The sequence below is a fragment of the Dromiciops gliroides genome, chromosome 1 (genome assembly GCF_019393635.1).
Source record: "Dromiciops gliroides isolate mDroGli1 chromosome 1, mDroGli1.pri, whole genome shotgun sequence".
NCBI classification, from domain to species: Eukaryota; Metazoa; Chordata; class Mammalia; order Microbiotheria; family Microbiotheriidae; genus Dromiciops; species Dromiciops gliroides.
Window position 1 is genome coordinate 164,981,287 of NC_057861.1, and position 22,228 is coordinate 165,003,514.

Genomic DNA, 22,228 nt, shown 5'->3' on the forward strand with positions numbered 1-22,228 from the left:
TCACCACTTTAAGTATCTGCTACTGTTATACTAGAGAATTCATGTATAAGATGATGTGGTCTACTTGCTAAAAGAAGATTATGTAATAATGTCTAAAAGAAGATTATGTAACAATGTCTAATATAATCAGCTATTTACATTCATTTATTATTTATATGTCATTATACTCTGGGTATGGTTTGGAATTATTGTATATATCACTAATATATTCTCAGTTATGCAGCATAGCACACATTTTTACCATCATATTGTCTTTGGTGAAATTAATGAGATTTCAGAAATATGGAAACTTATCATTTCAGAGACTAACTTGCTGTGAACTCTGATGCAGGCCCTGGAGAGAATATAAGGAGAGACAGGTATACATAAGTCCATGGTTTGCTTATGATGGTGACTATGTAGAGCACAATTACTAGGCACAGTCCAGTATTCATCCTCTCTCCCTCCTAATTTAACCTAATTTAACTGAACTTATTTATCTTTTTATCTCACTCAGTTGAACTCACCTGTGGCCTAGCACAATCACTGGCTGTCTCGGAACCATGAGATATGGTATGATAACCTTTCCATAACATTTTCAGGTGTCATGAACACATACTAAATTTGCTTTGATCCAGACACATGGTGGTAAAAAGTGTTACTGATTGCAAAATGCTATGCTAAGGTTTAGTTAAAAAAAAAAAAATACAGCAATTCAAACAGTTAAAGAAGAAATCCAGCTTTCCAGACCAGAGTCCAGAGTCCAGAATCCAGACCAGAGTCCAGAATCCAGTTTTCCAGACCAGAATCCAGTTTCCTCCTGATGACATCTTACCACTTCAAGAAGACAAGAGAACTCAGAGACTTTATATGAACTGTTTTGCTTTATTAGCTTTTACTATCTCCTTTCTGTTATATACTATCTGTAACATGTACTCTCTGCAGAGGCTCTCCCTTTGCAAGACAAATGTCAAAGCGTCGGTTCATGAGGAAAGAAAAAAAAATCGCCCCTCTGGACAAAACTTTCCTCTCTTCCTTTTCTGTATTGTTGTTCGCATATTATTAGTCAGCAAAGGTTATTATATTCTTTTTACTGTTCCATCAAGGAAACATTCCATTTCTTGAGGAAGCAAAGGGGGGAAATGTAGTAAAATATGAAAGTTTTTAACAGTCGGTTAGGATAACTGAAGGACGCCAGTTTTTCAAGGACCACCCTTTTGGGGAGGAGATGAACAGTCCGCCTGCTGCGCATGTCAGACTGCCTGCCGGGGTTTTTTTTTGACTTCCGGGGTGGAGAGAACGGAAGAGGCCTTTTTGCCTGCTTGGCGGGACTCCTGGCGGCGCAGGACAGACGGTCTCCCTCACTCCAAAGGTGGCCTTTTTTGGTTTGGTGAGTTTTTATAAGAAATATAGACTAAGCCTAGATTTAAGACGATTTCTACTGTATTTCTACTTTCCTATCCTTCTAATCAACAACACCTTATATACAATAAAGGCTCTATCTAGAAAACCAGAAGCTTCCATTTACTAGTCTGGGAGATAAATTAAGGGAAAAGTTAAGTAGGGGAGATTTATGATCTAATATCCAATTTTAAATTTCACACTATTAACCCTGAACTTCTTTTTGACATACATACATACATACCTATTGTTAATAATTCACTAGCAGGGAGAAAATGAAAGTCTAATTTTTTTTTCCCATGTCATTGAAAAAATGGTGGTAACAGATTAAATAAAAGCCTCAGAAAGCTAGAGGGTGGGCCCAATCCCTTCACAAGGAAGCTGAGAACCAGAGTGGCAAAAATATCTGCCTAAGGTGACAAAGGTTACAACCTTACTGATTTACTGGGAGTAAAGTCAGGACTAGAACTCGGATGTCCTGTTTCTCAGCCTCCATGTCGCTACCCTTCATGACTTCATAGTTTCTATTCTCAACTCAAACTACCATACTGACTGAATTTTCTAGCATATATACCACACCGGCATACAAAGACACACACCAGATGTTTATGCCAAAGATACTTAGAAATTATGTGACGAGACGAGTAACAGGTCTATAACAAGCATAGCATAGCAATTCATCTCAAGAACAGCCAAAGAGAAGAAAAGGGGAAAGACCATTACCATGCTGAGATGACCTCCTTGACTCTACTTCAATCCTTTTGGGCTTAAACACACAAGAATGTCCAGCTCACCCTGTTTCCTAAAAGAAGGACTTTCTTTTCCCAAGGCTAGTTGTGTCCTAGGGCCACCTGTGAAGCCAGAGCCATTCTGGCATGGACATCTATCTCTCACCATTTGTCCGTGATTGAATGAATAGATTGCTGGCTGCATTCCAAAGTGAAGCAACAAAGATTTAGATGCCATCCATGGCTTTAATTATCTCTGTTTTGTTATATTAGAATAGTTCATAAAGAGTTATCTACAGCAAGTCTATAGCTTTACAGAGGTCAGATGCAACTTTTGATGGTGCTGATGTATAGAATTCTTTTAAAAGTGAAAAATTAAAGGGAACCTGGGGGACATGGGAGCCTGGTGTCATTCCAACAGAAGTGTCATTTTTTTCTTATGAGAAACTTGTAGGTTTTGGAGTTACATTCTTCCCCAAACACCTTTGTATAAATTATTGAAGTGGTGATAGAGTCTTCTCTTTTATCTTATCCCTCCTCTTCCTTCCCTCCCCCCAATAAGGTGTATATGAGAGAGAAGAGTGGGTAGAATTGATGAGGTGCCCATTGAATAACTTAACTAATTTTACAATCACAGTTTTTTGTATGGATGCAAACCAACAAATGGACATTAAGGGCAACAGTATTAGGACATGATATCCCAGAGGGTGTGAGAACCACTTGGGAACAGGCTGCTTCAGTCTTTCATTCCTTAATTGTTCTAGAAAGACAATTTCATTATGCTGCTGGAGTTTATGGAGCTGCTTCATTCTACCTTCATAAGAAAGCTGTGAAAAGGCAAAATTCATGTTCACAGAAAAAATGATTTTAAAGAAAGCCAAGTTTCAGACCACAATTGGGAGCACGATTCATTTAGTACCATGTCCCACATCCCCATATGTAGAACTGACCAATACTCATATTGATGATATCAACATCAAGGAAAGGTTAAATGATGTTCATCATTATCTAAGAAAGCAGGAAAATATTTAGTCCATTTAAGGAAAAGTTCCATTAGAAACCTTTAATTAAAATTAAAATTTAGGATGGAAAGGACTAACAGACAACTATATGGAAAACCCTGTTAACCTGGTGAATTATTCTACAAGGATTCTGGGTAACTGACATTTTACTGTAGATTGCTTCAACCTCATAATTTCCATGTGTTTCCTTCTATATCTAAATGAATACTAAGTGTGGGATCTGATGACTCAATGAGACAGAATTCATATATACAAGAATGAAGGAAAAAATGATACAATGTTCTAAATTTTTTTTTTAAAGAAAAAGGGAATGACTCTTTGATATAGCTTTCCAACAAGAAACAACGGTAGCTATAGGCAGGATATAGCATGTTGCCAACGATGACAGAACTCAAAAATTGCATAAAAACATCATCAAAGACATTTATGGATAGAAAAAGAAGTAGGCCAGTCACAAGCCATTCACGTACTACCTGGGACTCACAAGATAATCAAAGAAACAGAGAAGTGAGTTGGGTGGATCCTCCATGAAGGATACGCACAAGGACACAGATAAGAATTACACAGGATGCTAAGGCTTCAACAAGTCATGATCTACACTGGCAGAGCAAGTGCTCAAGCCAATAAGCTCGTAGGTTGATGGATCGAAGCGTGCACCTTACCTGTCGCCGGATTATTTCTAGGCTCCTTTTGGCTTTATTCACTAGAATTTGTATTTGTGCAGGATCCTTTACATTTTTATTTTCTCTGAAGGCTTCTCTTATCCTTCTGATGGCATAAGTTCTAAACAGATGGGAGGAAAAAAAGAAAAAAAAAACAGATTGTCACAATCTGGGCTTTTCAATGCATTAAATGGTTTCCTTTATCAATGCTCCCTCCCATGGATGACCTACTTTGTCATCAAAAACTCCTCTACAATGAGTCCTTCACCTTGGTGTGGCACTGCCCAACATTAAACCAGTGTGCTCCTCAGGGAATACACACAAGATAGAAGTAGGAAAAGGTCACAAGAGAAACTGTCCTGTAGAGGGTAAGCTCCCAGAAGTCACTCAAACTCCCTGGGCTTCAGTTTTCTTTTATATAAATTGAGGGTTTGGGGCTAGATGGCTTCTGAAGTGACTTCTACATATAGATAGGTGATTTCATGACTGTTGGGCCGACTGATGTTGGACGGTGTGTCCTCGTTCCCTTCAGAGAATGAGATAAATGGTCAAATGGGAAGCAACCTTTGTGATTGTGATGTCAAATTTTATATTTTATGCATGGAAAGTGAGGTCCAGGGAGGTGAACACAGCCATGCAGTGAGCAAAGTGGCAGAGTCAGGATGGGGACCAAGGTCACGACATCCAGGGCTTTTCCCTGACTCCACATGGCCCTTCCAATAAACCATGATTATAAAGAGAAAAAGTAGGAACTGGAAGGTGAAATTATTTTTTTCCAAACTCATCGACTAAAAACCTGGCCAAGGACCCATGATAACTAGAATCGGGTGGGCTTTCTGTCTCCTGCTCTAGCCTCCTGATTTTCTTGCCTCTTGCCTCAGGTAAAGTCAAGATTTCAGTTCTCTTCACATCAGAATGCTGTAAGGGATCATAACAAAGAATTTCCTTCAGTTTCCTCTACTAGACAATGATGAGGTTTGAACAGGTGGATGATCTTATCATTCATTTCTTTTTGAAAAAGAAACACATGTACAAAGAATGTATGAATTTGGGTAGTTTGCAGTTAACTGCATGTCTTAATACAACTGATCAATCAACAAATATTTATTCAGCAATCAATAAACATATATTCATGATTCAGGGATTGCGCAAGGCCCTGGGAGTCAATGGATCAAAATGAAAGTCTGTGTCCTAAGGACACATATTCTACATGGGGTAATAACACATGTTCATAAGTGTACGTACAAGGTAACTGTTTGGGGGATCAGCTAACAACAGTGGGGATCAAGAGAAGCCTCAGGTAGGAGGGAGCACTTAAGCAGAGCTCTGAGGGGAGCCAGGGACTCTAAGAGGCAGAAAGGAGGGCATTCTGGGCATGGGAGTCAGAGTCTGCAAAAGCATGGAGATGAGAAATATGACATGAGATGTGATGTGTGAAGAAAAGCAAGAAGACCAATCTGGGCACAAGGTAGATTACTCAAAAGGAAAAAAGGCTGAAAAGGTTGTACAGTGCCAGGGTGGAACTGTAAATGACAAACAGAAGAGTTTATTTAATCATAGGGGCAAAGGGAGCCACTTGAGTTTACTGAGCAGGGGAATGGCATGAGTCAGACTTGTGGGTCAGGAAAATAATTTTGGCAACTGTGTGGAGTCTGGAAAGGAGTAGGGTAAAAAGGGAGCTCTATTAGGAGACTATTTCAGTATTCTAGGTGAGAGGGCCTAAATTAGGAGAGTGGCTCTGTGGGTAGAGAAAAAGGGACACTTGGGAGAAATGTGTGATATAGAATGGGCAAGACTTGGCAACAAATTATCTATGTGTAGTGAAAGCAGAGTGGAGGAGGACTATGAGCTTTGGAAATGGTAGTGCCCTTGACAAAAATAGAAAAGTGAATTGGAGATATGGGTTTTGGTGCTAAGTAATAATAATATCTGGGGCAGCTAGGTGGCTTAGTGGATAAAGCACTGGCCCTGGATTCAGGAGGACCTGAGTTCAAATCCAGCCTCAGCCACTTGACATTTACTAGCTGTGTGACCCTGGGCAAGTCACTTAACCCTCATTGCCCAGCAAAAATAAAAAATAAACAAACAAACAAACAAATAATGATATCTAGATTTATAGAGTGCCTGGATGGGCCCAATACTGTGCTAAGTGCTTTACAAATATTATCTCATTTGCTTCTCACAAAAGTCCTGTGAGGTGAATTAATAATGAATGATCATTATATATAAATATAAATATTAATGATTAATAATTGTAGTAATTATTAGTATAATTAATATTATTTTCATTTATAGATGAAGAAACTGAGGCAAGTGATTTGCCCAAGGTCACACCAATGAATGTGATAATAAGCTGATATGTGTCCAACACTGGTTCTGAACTCAGGTTTTCCTGACTCCAAGCCCAACACTCTATCTACTATACCCAATAGCTGCCTCAGTAAATTGAGAAAGATAATACAAATCTCTTACTATCCAAGCCCACTCCTCCCATCATCCTCAAAAGAAGGATGGGGGCAGCTAGATGGCACAGTGGATAGAGCACTGGCCCTGGATTCAGGAGTACCTGAGTTCAAATCCGGCCTCAGACACTGAACACTTACTAGCTGTGTGACCCTGGGCAAGTCACTTAACCCCAATTGCCTTACTAAAAAAACAAACAAACAAAAAAAGCAAACAAAAACAAAACAAAACAAAAGAAGGATGGTCAACAATTTACATCATCCATATGCTAACAGATTGATAGACTTAAGAATATCATTAAATATCATTTCTTTTTCCCTGACTGCTGCTGTTTTTCACAAGCCATCTAAAAATACAACATCAACACCAACAGAATCAAGAGGAAGTATGGTATAAAGGCCAAGAGAGTAAAAAAGAAAAGAACTAATCCTTCTGTCTTAGGAGAAGAGGTAGTTTGATCATGCTGTAGAGCTTAGAGTCAGAAGGCCTGGCAAAATCTTAACTACATACTCTCCGTATGAATGTGGGCAAGTTATTTAATATCCCCAATTCTCAGTTTTCTGACATGTAATATCTAATAGTAATACCTGTTCTGTTTCATCTCAGTGTTGTTCGGGTGAAAACATTTTTTAATCTATAAAGCATTTATATCATATCTATGAATAATTTCAGACAATGTGTTAAAAATCAGTGTAAAACCATGATCTCGTTAAACATCAACTTTGTTTGCATTTGAAAATGCAAATGAAACCTCAATATAAATACCTGGTTATGGAAAAAAAAAAAAGGTAGCTTAGGAACTGGGACATCTGTAAAATGATCCTGAGAAAAGCTCTTCAACTTTAACCAGCCAACTGGAATGTTAATGCAGTAAACCCTAAACACTTAATTCCAATCCTAGGAATGACAATGACTATGGCTTCTCAGTATAAGCAGATAGTATGCATTTTTAATGAAGGCCCATTTACCCATAATGTGATGGAAGGATGTCTTGCAAGTAGACTTAATTAAACACAGGATCATCTTCACTTTGGTAGCTGATAACTTAACAAAGTTTTAGAGGGAAGTTGATTAGCATCCCAATAGAATAAATAAGTTAAAAGCAAGCTTTTCTGCATTCAGTCAGTTTTTTTTGACATAACCTCTAACTGCGGGTCTATCCCAAGGTTCTAACGGGAGTCCTAGGCTCTCTTCTCTCCACACTCTCTTACTTGGTGTCCTCATCAGCATCTATGAGTTTAATTTCTAAATTTTAAATTTAGAATTTTATTTTCCCAAATTACATGTACAAAAAAATTTCGACATCAATTAAAAAAAAAACCTTTGTGTTCCAAATGTTTCTCTTCTTCCATCCCTCCCTCTCGCCCCCCCCTCAAGCAATTCAATATAAGTTATACATGAGTAGTCTTGCAAAACATTTTCACGTTAGCCAGGTTGTGAAAGAAAACAGACAAAAATAAAACTTCAGATAAAGGAACAATTTGGGGGGGGGGGTGAGGCAATTGGGGTTAAGTGACTTGCCCAGCGTCATACTGCTAGTGTCTGAGGTGGGATTTGAACTCAGGTCCTCCTGACTCCAGGGCCAGTGCTCTATCCACTCAGCCACCTAGCTGCTCTATGAGTTTAATTTCTATGTAGATGACTCTAAGATTACTCTAGGCATCGTGAGCTCTCCCAAGTTCCAGCCCCATGTCACTTTCCTTCATATTCAATAAACTCCAGGAGGCCCTATCACCTATAAGATCAAATATAAACTGTTCTGTTTGAAATTTAAAGCTTTTTACAATGTGGTCCCATCCTATCTTTGTCGAATCATCACTCTATCCATATGCTCCTATTCCCACCTCCCTGACTTTTCTCTGGTTGTTCCCCTTGCCTGGAATGCACTCTGTGTTCACTTCCACTGCTTGGAATTCATAATTTCCTTCAAGACTTGGCTGAAGCTCTACTTTCTGTGGAGGCCCTCCACAGTCCCCTTCATTTCTTAGCTCCTTCCCTCCCAATGTCACTTGCTGTCTTTTCTTGTATGTGCTTTATATATACTAAAATAAATCCAAGTCTGAATGGAAGTTCCCTGAAGGGTAGGGACAGTTTTGCTTTTGTCATGGAGCACAGTGCCAGGCACATAATAGACACATTATAAATGCTTACTGATTGGTAATAATGGGTGTTAGCACACTATATTAGCCAGAAACCTTGCTCCCCTTTAAAATACACATTCTTTTGGGGGCACAAGGAAGGTGGGAATCATCTAGTTTTACTATTTTGTACCATCTGTGGATTTTGTCACATGGCACGATTTTTCCTGAGGGAAGCATCTTGCTAGACCCATTTCCATCATTTTAATTCTCCACTCATAATGCAGCACTGGCCTTCTAGGAAGAAAGATAAACAAGCCGTGCAGTTCACTTCTAAGCACTCCGCTCATAAAACCTGTGGCAGGCAGGTAATATCTTTGAAGAAAAAACAGGAGTACTAGAGCTGATGTGTAGGGCTCTACATTTTTCATCTCCTCCAAACTTTAAGAAAAATGGAAATAACTTAAGACACCAAACAATTCACATTCAGTTTCAGTAGTCTGGCACCATTCCCTGACTCTAAGTATTCAGCTTGTTGTTTTCATTTTTCTCCTAGCTCCTCCAATTCCCATGCTTAAAATCTACCGATGGCAATGAGGCTTAGGTACCCATTAATTCTTTAATGATATTTATTCTACGTCTGTCGTGTGGAATGCACTGTGTTTGGTGACCGGGGTGGTATGAGATCAATTAGCTGATTCTTTCCTTAAGAAACTCATAGTCTGTTAAAAGCATCTATAAAAACCTAAGGAGAGCAGGTGGTGCAGTAGATTGAGTGCTGGGCCTGGAGGCAGGAAAACTCATCTTTTTGAGTTCAAATCTGGTCTCAGATACTTCGTAGCTGTGTGACCCTGGACAATTCACTTAACTCATTTTGCCTCAGTTTCCTCATCTGTAAAATGAGCTGAAGAAGGAAATGGCAAACCACTCCAGTATCTTTACCCCATATGGGGTTACTGAGAGCCAGACTGAAAGGACACCACAATGGCAGAATAAAAACCTAAAGCAATGGTTCAGATTTTGCATGTGTCCTAAACAGAAAGAAACAGGAACTCATTCCCCCAACCCCTTCCTTTTTTTTTTTTTTACTCTTCCTAGAGCAGGCCACCCCTTATGTTTTGCTCCTTTTCAAAGCTTTAGCCCTGAGGGAATATTCTTGGTTTGGCTTAGAAATTCCAGTCTAAAGACCCACTAGCATTCCTCTCTCTTTTCTCCAAAAGGTAAACCTGGGGAGTGGGATCATGCCCAGTCCCCTTATACCTCAAGTGCTGGAGGATGGACTAGTCCTCTATATACTGTAGTCTATTCTGTACTTCCACCACAATTCCTATAACTTATGTACATTTCGCTGATTACCTAGGTAAACTGTCTTCCTGTGCGTTCAGGATAGCAGCCCCTTAACTATTTCACTGAAAAGGAACATTTCAAAGAAAAATTCACAGATGCCACAATGAAAATAGCAGCCAGCTGCTGCACAATATCTGGCATTATGAAAATCATAATATGAGTCATATGCTGTTTGAAATAAGGCATGAAAAATTAACACATAAAGGGCAACAGAATAACAACCACCATCAAATGTGCAAAAGCAGGATATAGCCACCGAAACAGCGAGGCCTGTGTTCCAAAGAAAATCACTTTTCTTCCTTTACACCCACTGCTTCATCTGCTGCCCCCCTTCTCTACTCATACAGCCACAACCTTCAGGCCTTCATCATCTCTCACCTGGATTACTGCAATATCCTCTAAATTTAGGGGGTCTTAACCTTTTTTGAGTCATGGACCCTTGAACAGTCTGGTAAAAGTATGTACCTCTTCTCAGAATCGTATTTTTAAATACATGAAATACAATGCAGGGGATTGCAAAAGCAAACCAGCTATAAGAAGTTATCAAAACAAAAAAAAAAAAATTCAGAGATCCTAGATGAAGAATTACTGTATAACTGGTTCATTTGCTTAAAGTCTCTTCCTACTTCAAACCATCCTAAACAATTGTCAAGTGGTTTTCCCAAAGACCAGGGCTCTCCCCTACTCAATGAACTCCAGTGCTTCCTACTGTCTCAAGGTCCAAATAGAACCCTCCTCGGTTGGCCTTTAAAGTCCTTAAAAACCTGTCACATAATGGACATTCAAAAAATGCTTGTGGATTAACTGATGAAATGTTTTACACTTCTTCAGGGCTGTTTCTGGTTGGCTCTTTCTCTGCCCTGGTCTCCCTCTACCCACATCTTTCCTTCTATCCTCTCTCATAACTTGCAGCCATTTATGAGACCACTCCTGTTGAGTGTCCTTCTACCACCTCAAATTCACTGAGGCAAAGATGAAATTCTTGAGTCTTTTACTCACCCCACCAAACCAGTGGCCTTTCCAAATCACCCCAATAGCTTTTCCTTCAGCACTTACCATATTCTGCCTTGTTCTGTAGTTGTCTGTGTATTCATTTTATCTTGACTACTACTGTAAACTTTCCTTTTCTTTTTCTCAGCCTCCCCCACCTCCCCCACCTCCTGAGAAGGCAAGCAAAAAGATATCAGACATGGGAAATCATGCAAAACATATTTCCATATTAGCTATGTCACAAAAAAGCAAAAAAAAGATAGGAAGAAAATTATACTTCAAACTGCACTCAGAATTCATCAGGTCTCTCTATGGAAGAGAATAGCAGCATTTTTTGATCATGAATCCTTTAGAACTGTCTTGGATATTCTATTCATCAGAGTAGGTAAGTCTTTCATGGTTGATCATCATCACAGTATTGTTGCTACTGTGCATAATGATCTCCCTGTTCTTCTCAATTTACTTTGCATCAGTTCATATAGGTCTTGCCATGGTGTCCCCCCCCCCCCAGAAAGCACCCCCCTCATCATTTCTTTTAGCTCAATAGTACTCTATCACAATTATTATAAACTCTAAGTAAGGGCAGGGGCCATATTTTACTCTTTGATTCCACTGGGTACCTAGTACAGTGCCTTGTGTGCCATAGATACTCAAAAAGGTTTATAGGATCAAAAGTTATGAGTTGGAAGGGACTTTGCAGGTCATAAGGTCCAACCCACTCTTTTACAGAGAAGACTGAGGCCCACAAAGGTAAAGTGACTTGTTCAAGGTCACAGGTTAGTAAGTGGCAGAACTGGGGTTTGTATACAATTTCTCTGACTGCAGATCTAGCACTCTATGGCACTTTTTCTGCCTTCGTTGAATGCAACTAAATTATTATGCTCCAGTCATCTGCCCTCCAGAGCTTTTCTTTGAATCTCATTTAATACTCCAATGCATCTGTGAATTGGTGTGAATATTCCTTCCCAAAGTGCAGATTGCGACCCATCTCCACTCTTATCAAGGGCAACTCTTTGTAGGTCCTGAGCATATTCCATAGGAGGTGGACTCGGTGTTGCCAGGTATATACAAAAGACGCCTGAGCTGGAAGCAATATCTGCTTTTCCTGTTTTTGTTTTCTCAAATTTCACTTCCAGCTCTTCATGAGGCACACTGAGAACTGTGATATTAAGAGTTCAACCGTGATGTCTCCACTATCACTGATGAGGAAGAGTTTCTTATAGAAAATCTTTACAAAACTTTTACATTTTCCCATTTATTTGTTGTCCTCCTTCCACATCCATCCTTAAATGACCTCAGCATGATCTGGGTTAATCGAGTCTCCTGTGAAGCTTTCTGTAAACTTCTTTCAGCTATACTGATTCTTGCTGTTTTAAGAGGCATTGCTGCACATAATCTTCCACCATCTCCCTTTGTAAGGTTTTCCCAATGGGTTTATGTTCTAAACTGGTGCAGCTTGGGGCTGCTATCTCTTTCTTCTTGGCAAAAGTTCACACAACTTGCTGGTTGAGGCAAGTTCGAAGCTAGGGGTTCTTAACCTGGGATCAATGGATAGATTTCAGAGGGTACATGACTTGGATGGAAAAAACAATTACATTACAATTTTTTTCCCAATATAATTGTTTTCCTTGGTAATACTATGCATTTTATTTTATTCACTTAAATAGTATCATTCTGAAAAAATGATCCATTGTTATCATCAGACTGCCAAATGGGTCCCTGAAAAAAAAAATAAAAGGTTAAGAACTCCTAGGAGTTCTGTTTTAGTTTCCCTGGTGTGGCAACTGATTTCCATTTTTAAATTGTCTTTCCCAGTTGCCTGGCATAGCTGATAGAGAGACATCTTAGGAGTCAGGAAAACTTGGATTCAAGTCCTGCCAGAGGAAGCCGGTGGAACATTTGGCCTGGAGTCAGGAAGACCTGAATTCAAATCTAGCCTCAGATACTTAATGGCACTGTGATTCTGGGCAAGTCACTTAACCTCAGTTTATCTCAGTTTACTCAATTGTAGAATAGGGAAAATACTAGTAGCTGCCTCCCTGAGTTGTTGCAAGGATCAAATGAGATATTTGTAAAGTGTTTATCACATAGTAGGCCTTATATAAATATTTTTTCTATTCTCCTTCCTCCCTCTGACACATAATGGTTATATGTGACCCTGGGCAAATCACTGAAACTTTCAGTGCCTTAGATACATCTATAAGACCTTAAGTTGCAAAGAAGGTGCTCAGCCTTGGTAGAGAAAATAACTGACTCTTATACCAATGAGATAATAGCTTCATTCAGAATTTAAAACGAACAAACAAATACTTCCTTAGGAAATGCTAACAATCTGGTTTATCTGTTCTTTTATATATTTCTCCTCTTTTTCTTTTCCTTCTTGTAGATTAAATAGGTAGTTTCTACTAAGGAAGAAAAGTTTAGAGTATGGTGCTTATAACAAGTCTCTTCTGGACTCTGATAAAATCCAGTCCCATCAATTTGTATTTTGGCTATATCACTTTAATATTCAAAGTTCTCTCTAGTGGTTCCTTATGGTATCCCGATTAGATGCAGGAGCTGCTAATATTAACCCCAGCCTTCTACTTGGTTCTTTGTCGCACTTCTGAACTTGTTTCTCCTTGCAACTCCTCGACAAAACTTGGCCTGAACCGCATCTTTTGAAAAGTCTTCTCCAAAGCTTGTGTGTTGGACCCTCACAATATACATACATACCCATACACTCAATAATCACTGCCTGGGGCAACATTTTCTCAGAATAATTCCGACTGGATAGTATTAGAGTGTGTATAATGTTTGGTATTTGTTGGTATTTCTCAAATCTTAAGCTAAATGCCAAGAAAATATCATCAGCCTCAAGAATGCTGACAAACCTTGTTCATCTCTTCTCTCTGACATGGAAGAGCTGGGCTTTATTTTACAGGTATTAAAAGTGATTGGATGGTTAAAGCACCGACCCTGGAGTCAGGAGTACCTGAGTTCAAATCCGGCCTCAGACACTTGACACTTACTAGCTGTGTGACCGTGGGCAAGTCACTTAACCCCCATTGCCTTAAAAAAAAAAAAAAAGTGATTGGATGATGGGGCAGCTAGGTGGCGCAGCGGATAGAGCATCGGCCCTGGAGTCAGGAGTACCTGAGTTCAAATCCGGCCTCAGACACTTAACACTTATTGGCTGTGTGACCCTGGGCAAGTCACTTAACCCCAATTGCCTCACTAAAAAAAAAAAAAAAGTGATTGGATGATGGTGCTGATCATTATCTTACATGTATTCTCTCTTTAGAGAATAAGAAAATCATACTGTAATAAATAGCCCTTTGAGAAGGAAGGGGTATGGATCAGGGATGACATAGGTCTTCTTAATAGCTTTCATTTCAAATAGACATTTATTAAAAATCTACCATGTGTAACACAGGGGGGATACAGGGACAAAAACACAACAACTTTTGCCTTATATTCTTTTAAAACAAATAAGTAAATAAATACAAGATCTTTGCAGGAGGAAGAAAAGACTAGCACCTGGGGATATCAGGAAAAACTTCTTGTGGAAGTGGCATCTGAGAGGAGATCTAAAGGAATCTAGAGGTGAGAAGAATGTCTGTGCAAAGGGATGCAAGTGGGAGGCAATACATGAGTAGGTAGGACAGTATGACTTAAAAGTAGAGTATATGAAAGGGAGTAATGAGAAAAAATTCTGTAAGGATGGGTTGAAGGCCAGTTTCATCCAGTTTAGTTTTTTAATGCTACTCCCTCATGTGTAAATCTATACTACATTTTTTAACTTTGTCTTCCCTCATCAGGTACATCTTTATAGGCATGTAAATACACCTAACTCATACCCAATAATATTACAGATTATGGAGTACAGAAATCAGTGGACACTTGAGAAACAGTGATTCTTCCTCCTGCTGCTTTGCACATGGTTATATGTCTAACTTACTCCTCATGCATATTTCATTTAGTACGAGTCCAAGAGGTTATTCCATGGTAGGGCAAAATTAAAAAACAAACAAAACTTTAAAATATTAGTCAAGCTTGATACTGAGTATGAGCACAAATACCCTGGAAGAAAAGCTATTAACAGAAAAAAATGTATGTATGTATGTATACACACACACACACACACACACACACACACACACACACTCACAACAATCTCTCTCTATTGGAGAACTGGTAATCACTATTCTCCTCTGGCAGGTATTCTCACACTTTGCAGACAGATTGTCTCTAAGAGACATTCCTGCTCATGTCCTACATTCAGCATTTAGAAACCACTTAAAACCTTTAACCTGTAAATGAACTGAAATTAAACTGGTTGTCACCCAAATCTATCCTGATTAAACTTTTAGTCTGGTGACATTTTGTTACACACACAGATTGTCCACAGTGTAAACCAATTTATCAGAGTAAAGGCCACCTACCATCTAAGTTTAGCAGTTGCACACTAAAGCAGACAAATTAAGGGCTGATGGGGCCATTAGTTTTCTTTTGTTTAGTTTTGGGAAGGCTTATTTATTAAGAAGCAGTGCCCCAAATTGCTGCTTACAAAACAACAACCACAACCACCAACACTAGTCAAGCTCAAGTAGGCCTGGAATTGGACACCAATATGTCAGTTTTCCTACAGCTGCCATACAAGCCACCCTTCTTCTTACCTCCCCAGATTCCTAGCTGTTGAAGGCAGCTACTTCTGACAAGGATGTTTTCCGTGGAAAATTGTGTTTTCTGTTTTCCCATGTGTTGTGATGATGGCAGTAATAATAGTTGCAGAGATGTATGTAGTGCTTTACGTACAATTTCTCATTCTATTCTTTTTCTTTTCTTTTCTTTTTTTTTGGCGGGGAGGCAATGAGGGTTAAGTGACTTGCCCAGGGTCACACAGCTAGTAAGTGTCAAGTGTCTGAGGCTGAATTTGAACTCAGGTCCTCCTGAATCCAGGGCTGGTGCTTTATCCACTGTGCCACCTAGCTGCCCCTCTCATTCTAACAACAATTCCATTTGGTAGGCAGAATAAGTGTAATTATCACTGTTTTATAGATAAGAAAACTAGGGTCCAAAGTGATCATATGAAAGATTCAAGGTCGCACAATCACTGAGGAATGGGCCTAGGAAGACTTGAATCCAAAACCCTTCAGTAACCTAGTGTCCTTTCCCACCACAAATGAAATTCTTGACTACAAAGAAGTAATAAGCACATATAAAACTACTTGCCTTGAATATTATGGGGACTAAATAAATGATTTTTGGATGCCGTTTGACTTAAATTAGTTTTAAAAGGTTGAGATCTTAAATTAATTTGTGGTTTTAAAAGTGTTTTCCTTTGACTTTTAAATTATGGCACATCTCTCCAAATCAAATGGGAACCACCCAAATAATATATTGTGCCACTACATCTAACATGGCCTTTGAATGGCTTCAGATTTATTGGACATAAAAACCATGAAGGCTGGGTATATGGTTAAATTTAAATTATTAACTTTATTGGAATAATAAGGGAGGCACAAATAATTGAAGTACCTGTTTTAGCCATTAGACTTCAATTATTCCACTGCTTTAACACTAACAAGGAGACAAATGGACCAATCTGGGCTTCGCCCCTCTCTCGATGCCACTATCCATCTCCAGAATTAAAATGAAGTAGGTAGAAGAAACAAGGGATTGGAGAGTCCACAGGTTCAAATAATCAGCACTAGTTCCTGTAGCCATAACACAGAAACCCTTGTGCTCTCCTCTTCCGATTCTACCAGGGTCAAGTGGTGAATCACCATTAGGACAACAAAGAAGTGGTTCGGTTTTTGAGTAAAACAATACCATATTTTTCAATACATTATCTCTCCAGAACACAGCTGAAAACAAGGAAGAAAATGGCCTCTAAAGCCAGTTCAAGTGATTTACTCCTACTTTGTACACAATTCTAACAAGTTTGGGTATCTATTTACTAATCCAACAGAGGATTAGAAGAGGAGAAAGAGGATATTAAAGCATGAAATTCTAGAGGATATTCTGGCATGAAATGATGGAAGAGTTTGATATCAAGAGGGGAAAGGAAAACTACAAAAAGTGAGCAAAAGAATACAGTTATTTGAAGCTATTTAGACATCTTCAAAGTAAGCCAAGCACAATAACCATTGTTCCAAAGAAAATTCTGTCACATTAAGAATAAGCTTCTTCCTCACTATCTCTTGTATTTAGCCTCTTTTCTATTTCTACTAGCATGTCCTGATGCAAGCCCCTCATTACTACCTGCTCAGACAGTGCAATGAGTTCCAAACAAGCCTCTCTGCCTCCCAGTCATCCTCCATTGCTATCAGACTAATATTCCTCAGGCAAACTCCGGTCATGTCACTCATTCAGAACTCTTTAGTGGTGTTGTTTTTCCTGCCAAATAAAGCTCAAACTTCTTAGCCTAAAGTTCAAGACTCTTCACATCTGGGCCTATCTATGGCTCCATTCTTCTATTACTCCATTGCCTGGACTTTATCCTTGAGCTGAACAGGCCCACTCACCATGACCTCATACTTTCCAGTCTCCGTGCCTTTTTTCACACTGCTCCCTATGCCTGTTTTTTTGGGGGGGGCTCTTATTCAAATACCACTACTCCAAGAAGCCTTCTGTGAACCTTACCCTGCCACTCAACAATAACCTTTTCCTCCAGTGAATCTATGTAACACTTATTTTACAACATAGCACTTAGGTATTATTTTATATCAGGGGTATTGCAGATTCTTAGAGTTGGAATGGGCTTCTGAGGTCATCTAGTTTAATCCATACCTAACCAACAACCTCCTTGACAAGCATCTCTTTGATGCAAAGGGTAACTCATTAATGTCCAGTCTTCCTAAAACATCACTTTGTTAGTCATGTTGTGAAAGAAGAATCAGAATACAAGGGAAAAACCTCACAAAAGAAAAAACAAAAAGGAGAAACAGTACGGTTCAATCTGCATTCAGAATTCTCAGTTCTTTTTTCTGGATGCGGAGAACATTTTCCATCATGAAAAAATATCAGTTTGTACTCACAAATGGACTAGGGATTAGGAAAGCTGGAAGGATGGGTAGATTATGAATCTAACTTTGGTAGAATTTAGCTTGGAGGCATGGTAGGTGAACCTTACTGTGGGAGGTTGGTGCGTTACGGAGCATCAAAAGCTCCAGATTGACTTCCCTACCTCTTACTGCCTGCTCCACCAGGTATAGGAGCGGCTCAGGTATGTTCTTCTTACCTATCTAGTGCTCTGATTGCTTTCCATGTAGTAAAAGAACCATAGGATAAATTGGAGCTAGAATTGCAGAATGCTAAAACTAAGAGGGATCCCAGTGATCATGTGTTGTGATAGCGTGGAAGCCAGAGATTTGGATTTAGCATCTAGCACAGCACCTAACATTTGGTAGGTACTTAATGTTTATTGATTGTATGACATACCTAGGTTCAAAACCTGGCCCTGCTACCTTGGGAAATGTAGTCACTCAATAAATCTCTACTGAGCCCTTACTGTGGGCCGGGTACTGGGCCTGCTCTTAAGGAGCTCAGAGCCTAGTGGGGAGGGCAAAATGTAAACGACTTTGTACAAACAGAATATAAATTGGAGATGATCAACAGAGGAAAATCACTAGAATTAAGGGGCATCAGAAAGGATTTCTGGAGTAGAAGATGGTATTTGATCTGGACAAACCAGAGAAAGCTTGAAGAGGCGGAGCTAGAGGCATGCTGATTTCGTCGGGATCCCAGAGGAGACAAAGGTCTCCACAACATTTCTATAGTGTTTTCCTAATGACTGCTCTCCATCGGCTGGACTTCTCTTTTACATTGTGGTTTTGTTCATCTGCTTTGCCAACACATGTGTATATTACATATTTATAAACCTATCCATACAAATGCATATATTTTCCCTGCGAGGCTTATCAGGAAGTTGCGGTTTCCAAGAATATCTCATGGTTTTCTCCTTAGGTTCCAAATCCCATGAATGGCATGATCTGGGTTACCCATCCCTGGCTGGCGCTGGTATGCTGGCTCTGAAAGGGCAGGAAGGAACAATGAAAGGGTGGTTCTATCCTCATCCCCCTCAGAATACTGAGACCAAATACAGTCGCATGAGGCAATATATTCATTGATTTAATTTTACACATTTAGAGGTAAAGGCAGTGAACTCGATCTATATAATTTTATGCAAAATACATATATTAGTTATGTTTGTGGACTTGCTGAACAAAATCTGGAAGCCTCCTCTCTCTCTGATGCTCCTTATTTTTATCTTTCAAAGAGAAATGCACAATTAACTCTTACCTCTGTTATCTTCTGGGATGCCGAGACTGCTCCTGACAAAGAATGCCCTAACAAACCCTATAGCTACAGAAATCATTGCTATGATTCCAGATGCTCTGTTGTCTTTCGAAACCAATCTGTGTCACGATTTCTAATTATACCACCACCCTGGCTTTGCACAGTATCATTCTTCTAACTAGGTCAAAACATTTTCAGTGCATTACATCATTTATTCCCATAAATTTTCTGTGAAGTAGACAAGCCCTTGTGAATCTTGCAGTATTACCATTGCATTTTATTTGAAGGAAAACAAGCACTCTGAAATAAAATATTAAGGAAAGGATGTGGGGGAGGGGACAATTTCATGCAGTTTTATTTTGTAGGAGAACATTTTCTCAGAATAATCCTGACTGGATAATATTAGTCTACAAAATATTTCGTATTTATTAGTATTTCCCAAATCCTAAGCTATATCCCCCCAAATTATCATCAACTTCAAGAATGCAGACAAACCTTGTTAATATCTTCTCTCTGATATAGATGGGCTAAAAAATGTATCTTCTAGGCATTAAAATAATGAGATAATGGTAGTGATCAATATCTTACATGTATTCTGTTTTCGGAGAATAAGAAAACCATACTACAATAGTCCTTTGAGAAGGAAAGGGTTGATGCAGGTTTTTAATATCTTTCATTTCAAATAAACATTTATTCAGTACCTACTATGTACAGCACTGGAGATACAAGGACAAAAACACAATAACCTTTTGCCTTCAATGAGCTTACATTCTTTTTTTTTTTTTTTTTTTTTTTTTTTGCGGGGCAATGAGGGTTAAGTGACTTGCTCAGAGTCACACAGCTACTAAGTGTCAAGTGTCTGGGGCTCATTTTGAACTCAGGTCCTCCTGAATCCAGGGCCGATGCTTTATCCACTCTGCCACCTAGCTGCCCCCTAAACATTCTTTTAAAACAGGTAAAAACAAGATCTCTAGAGAAGGAAGAGAGTAATTGGGGAAATCAGAAAAAGCTTCTTGTGAAAGAAGGCATTTGAGCTAAGTGCAAGGGGACGTAGGTGCAAGACAATGCTTGGGAGTTCAGGAAATAGTACATAGGTATGACAGTCTGACTTAAAAGTAAAGACTGTGAAGGTGTAAAATAAGAAAAACATTCTGGAAGGTAGTTTGAAGGCCCCTTTAATTCAGCTTAGTTCCTGTAGGTAAGAGAACCCCGATTCAAACACAGGCTGTCCCACTTCCTTAAACTCCACCAGAGAAAAAGCATGATGTAGTGGATTAGACATAGTACTTGGAGTCCTGAAAAGTCAAATCCTACCACAGATATCTTACTAATCAAGTCAGATTAATAAGCATTTATTAAAGTGATTATTATGTTCTAGGTAAGCACTGAAGATGCAAAGAAAGCTAAAAGTCTTTATTCTCAACCTGATAGTTTAAAGAGGATGACAGTATGCAAACAGCTAAATACAAATAAGATACAGACAACACAAACAGGAGACAATTAACAGGGAAGGCATTAGCATTAAGTGGGATTGAGAAAGTATTCTTGGAAACAAGTGTCCTTTGGTTGGAGAAAAAGGAAGGAGGCCAGAGTCACTGTAATGAAGAGTATGTGGAGGAGAATAAGGCGTATGAAGCCTACAAAGGTAAGGGTGTAGGGGTGGAGTTCAGTTAAGAAAAGCTTTGAATGTCAGAGGATTTTATTTTTGATTCTGGAGTAATAGGGAGCCATTAGAGTTTACTGAATAGGGTTGGACTGACATAGGCAAGCCTGAGCTCAAGTTTGACTAGTTTGCCAGGTGAGTAGATGGACTAGAGTGGGGAAGAGACTTGAAGAAGAGAGACCAATCAACAGGCTACTGAAATAGTCTAGGCATGAGGTAATGAGAGCCTGAAAAAGGCTGGTAGCAGGAGACAGAGCTACATATGAGATGATACGAAGGCAAAATTGACATGCCTTAGTCACAGTTTGGATAATAGAAAGTGAGGAATCAAGGATGATACCAAGGATGTAAGTAGGGAGGATGTTGGTATTCTCCACAGTAACAGGAAAGATAGGAAGAGAGAAGAGCTCAAGAGTAAAGAATATGAAGTTAGGCTTTGGACATGGGTTTAAGATGTTTAAGAGGCATCTAGTTTGAGATGTCCAATAAGTAGTTGGAGATGTGAGACTGCAAATCCGCAGAAAGGCTAAGGCTAAATAAATAGATCTAAGAGTAATTTGCGGGGCAGCTAGGTGGTGCAGTGGATAGAGCACCGGCCCTGAATTCAAATCTGGCCTCAGACACTTAACACTTACTAGCTGTGTGACCCTGGGGAAGTCACTTAACCCCAATTGCCTCACTAAAAAAAAAAAAAAAGTAATTTGCATGGAAGTGATAATTTACTACATGAGAGTTGATGACCTCACCAAGTGAAACAGTATAGAACAAGAAGAGAAGCGGGCCTCAAACAGACCCTTGGTAGGGGGAGGGGGACTAGTTGAAAATTCAGGTAAGGAAACAGAGAAAGCATTCAGCCAGGTAGGAGGACAAGAAGAGAATCATGTCTTGAAAACCTAGAGAAGGGAGTATCAAAAGAGGGTAATCAGGAGCATCAAAGACTGCAGGAAGAACAAGAAGGATGAGGACTAGAAAAGACCATTAGATTTGGCAGTTGAAAGATCATTGGTTGGGACAGCTAGGTGGCACAGTGGATAAAGCACCGGCCTTGGATTCAGGAGGACCTGAATTCAAATCCGGCCTCAGACACTTGACACTTACTAGCTGTGTGACCCTGGGCAAGTCACTTAACCCTCATTGCCCTGCAAAAGGGGTGGTTTGCCATTTCCTTCACCAGTTCATTTTATAGATGAGTAAGTGAGGCAAACAGGGTTAAGTGAATTATCCAGGCTCACACAGCTAGTAAGTATCTGAGTTCACATTTGAACTCAGAAAGATGAGTTTTCCTGACTTCAGGCCCTGCACTCTGTCCACTGTACTCTATCCACTGTACCACCTAGCTGCCCTAATTGTATAGTTTAGCATATATTATATAGTATATAATTATATAGTATAGTAACCAAAATTAACATCCTGATAATATTTTCTGAATGAGGAGAAACCATCTAGGTGTTGCTTGTCAGGGTTCTGGTTCAGTGATATGTAAATTCCAGACAAAATCTAGACGTCCACAGCTTCAGACCAACAAAACAATCAAAAGGTGCCCAATCCTTTGAGACGATGACTTCAGTTTCACCAATAACTGTGTTGATCTGTTTCACCAAAAAACTATAAA

General features: G+C 39.3%; 1 protein-coding gene across 2 annotated transcripts in view; it reads right to left on the bottom strand.

Moving 5' to 3' along the window:
- LYRM4 (LYR motif containing 4) overlaps window positions 1–22,228 on the bottom strand; it is a 218,445-nt gene that overhangs the window by 164,353 nt on the left and 31,864 nt on the right. For both annotated transcript variants that reach the window (XM_043979363.1, XM_043979367.1), the window contains exon 2: window positions 3,793–3,913. In XM_043979363.1, coding sequence (XP_043835298.1) covers window positions 3,793–3,913 — 121 coding nt within the window. The remainder of the gene's footprint in view (window positions 1–3,792; window positions 3,914–22,228) is intronic.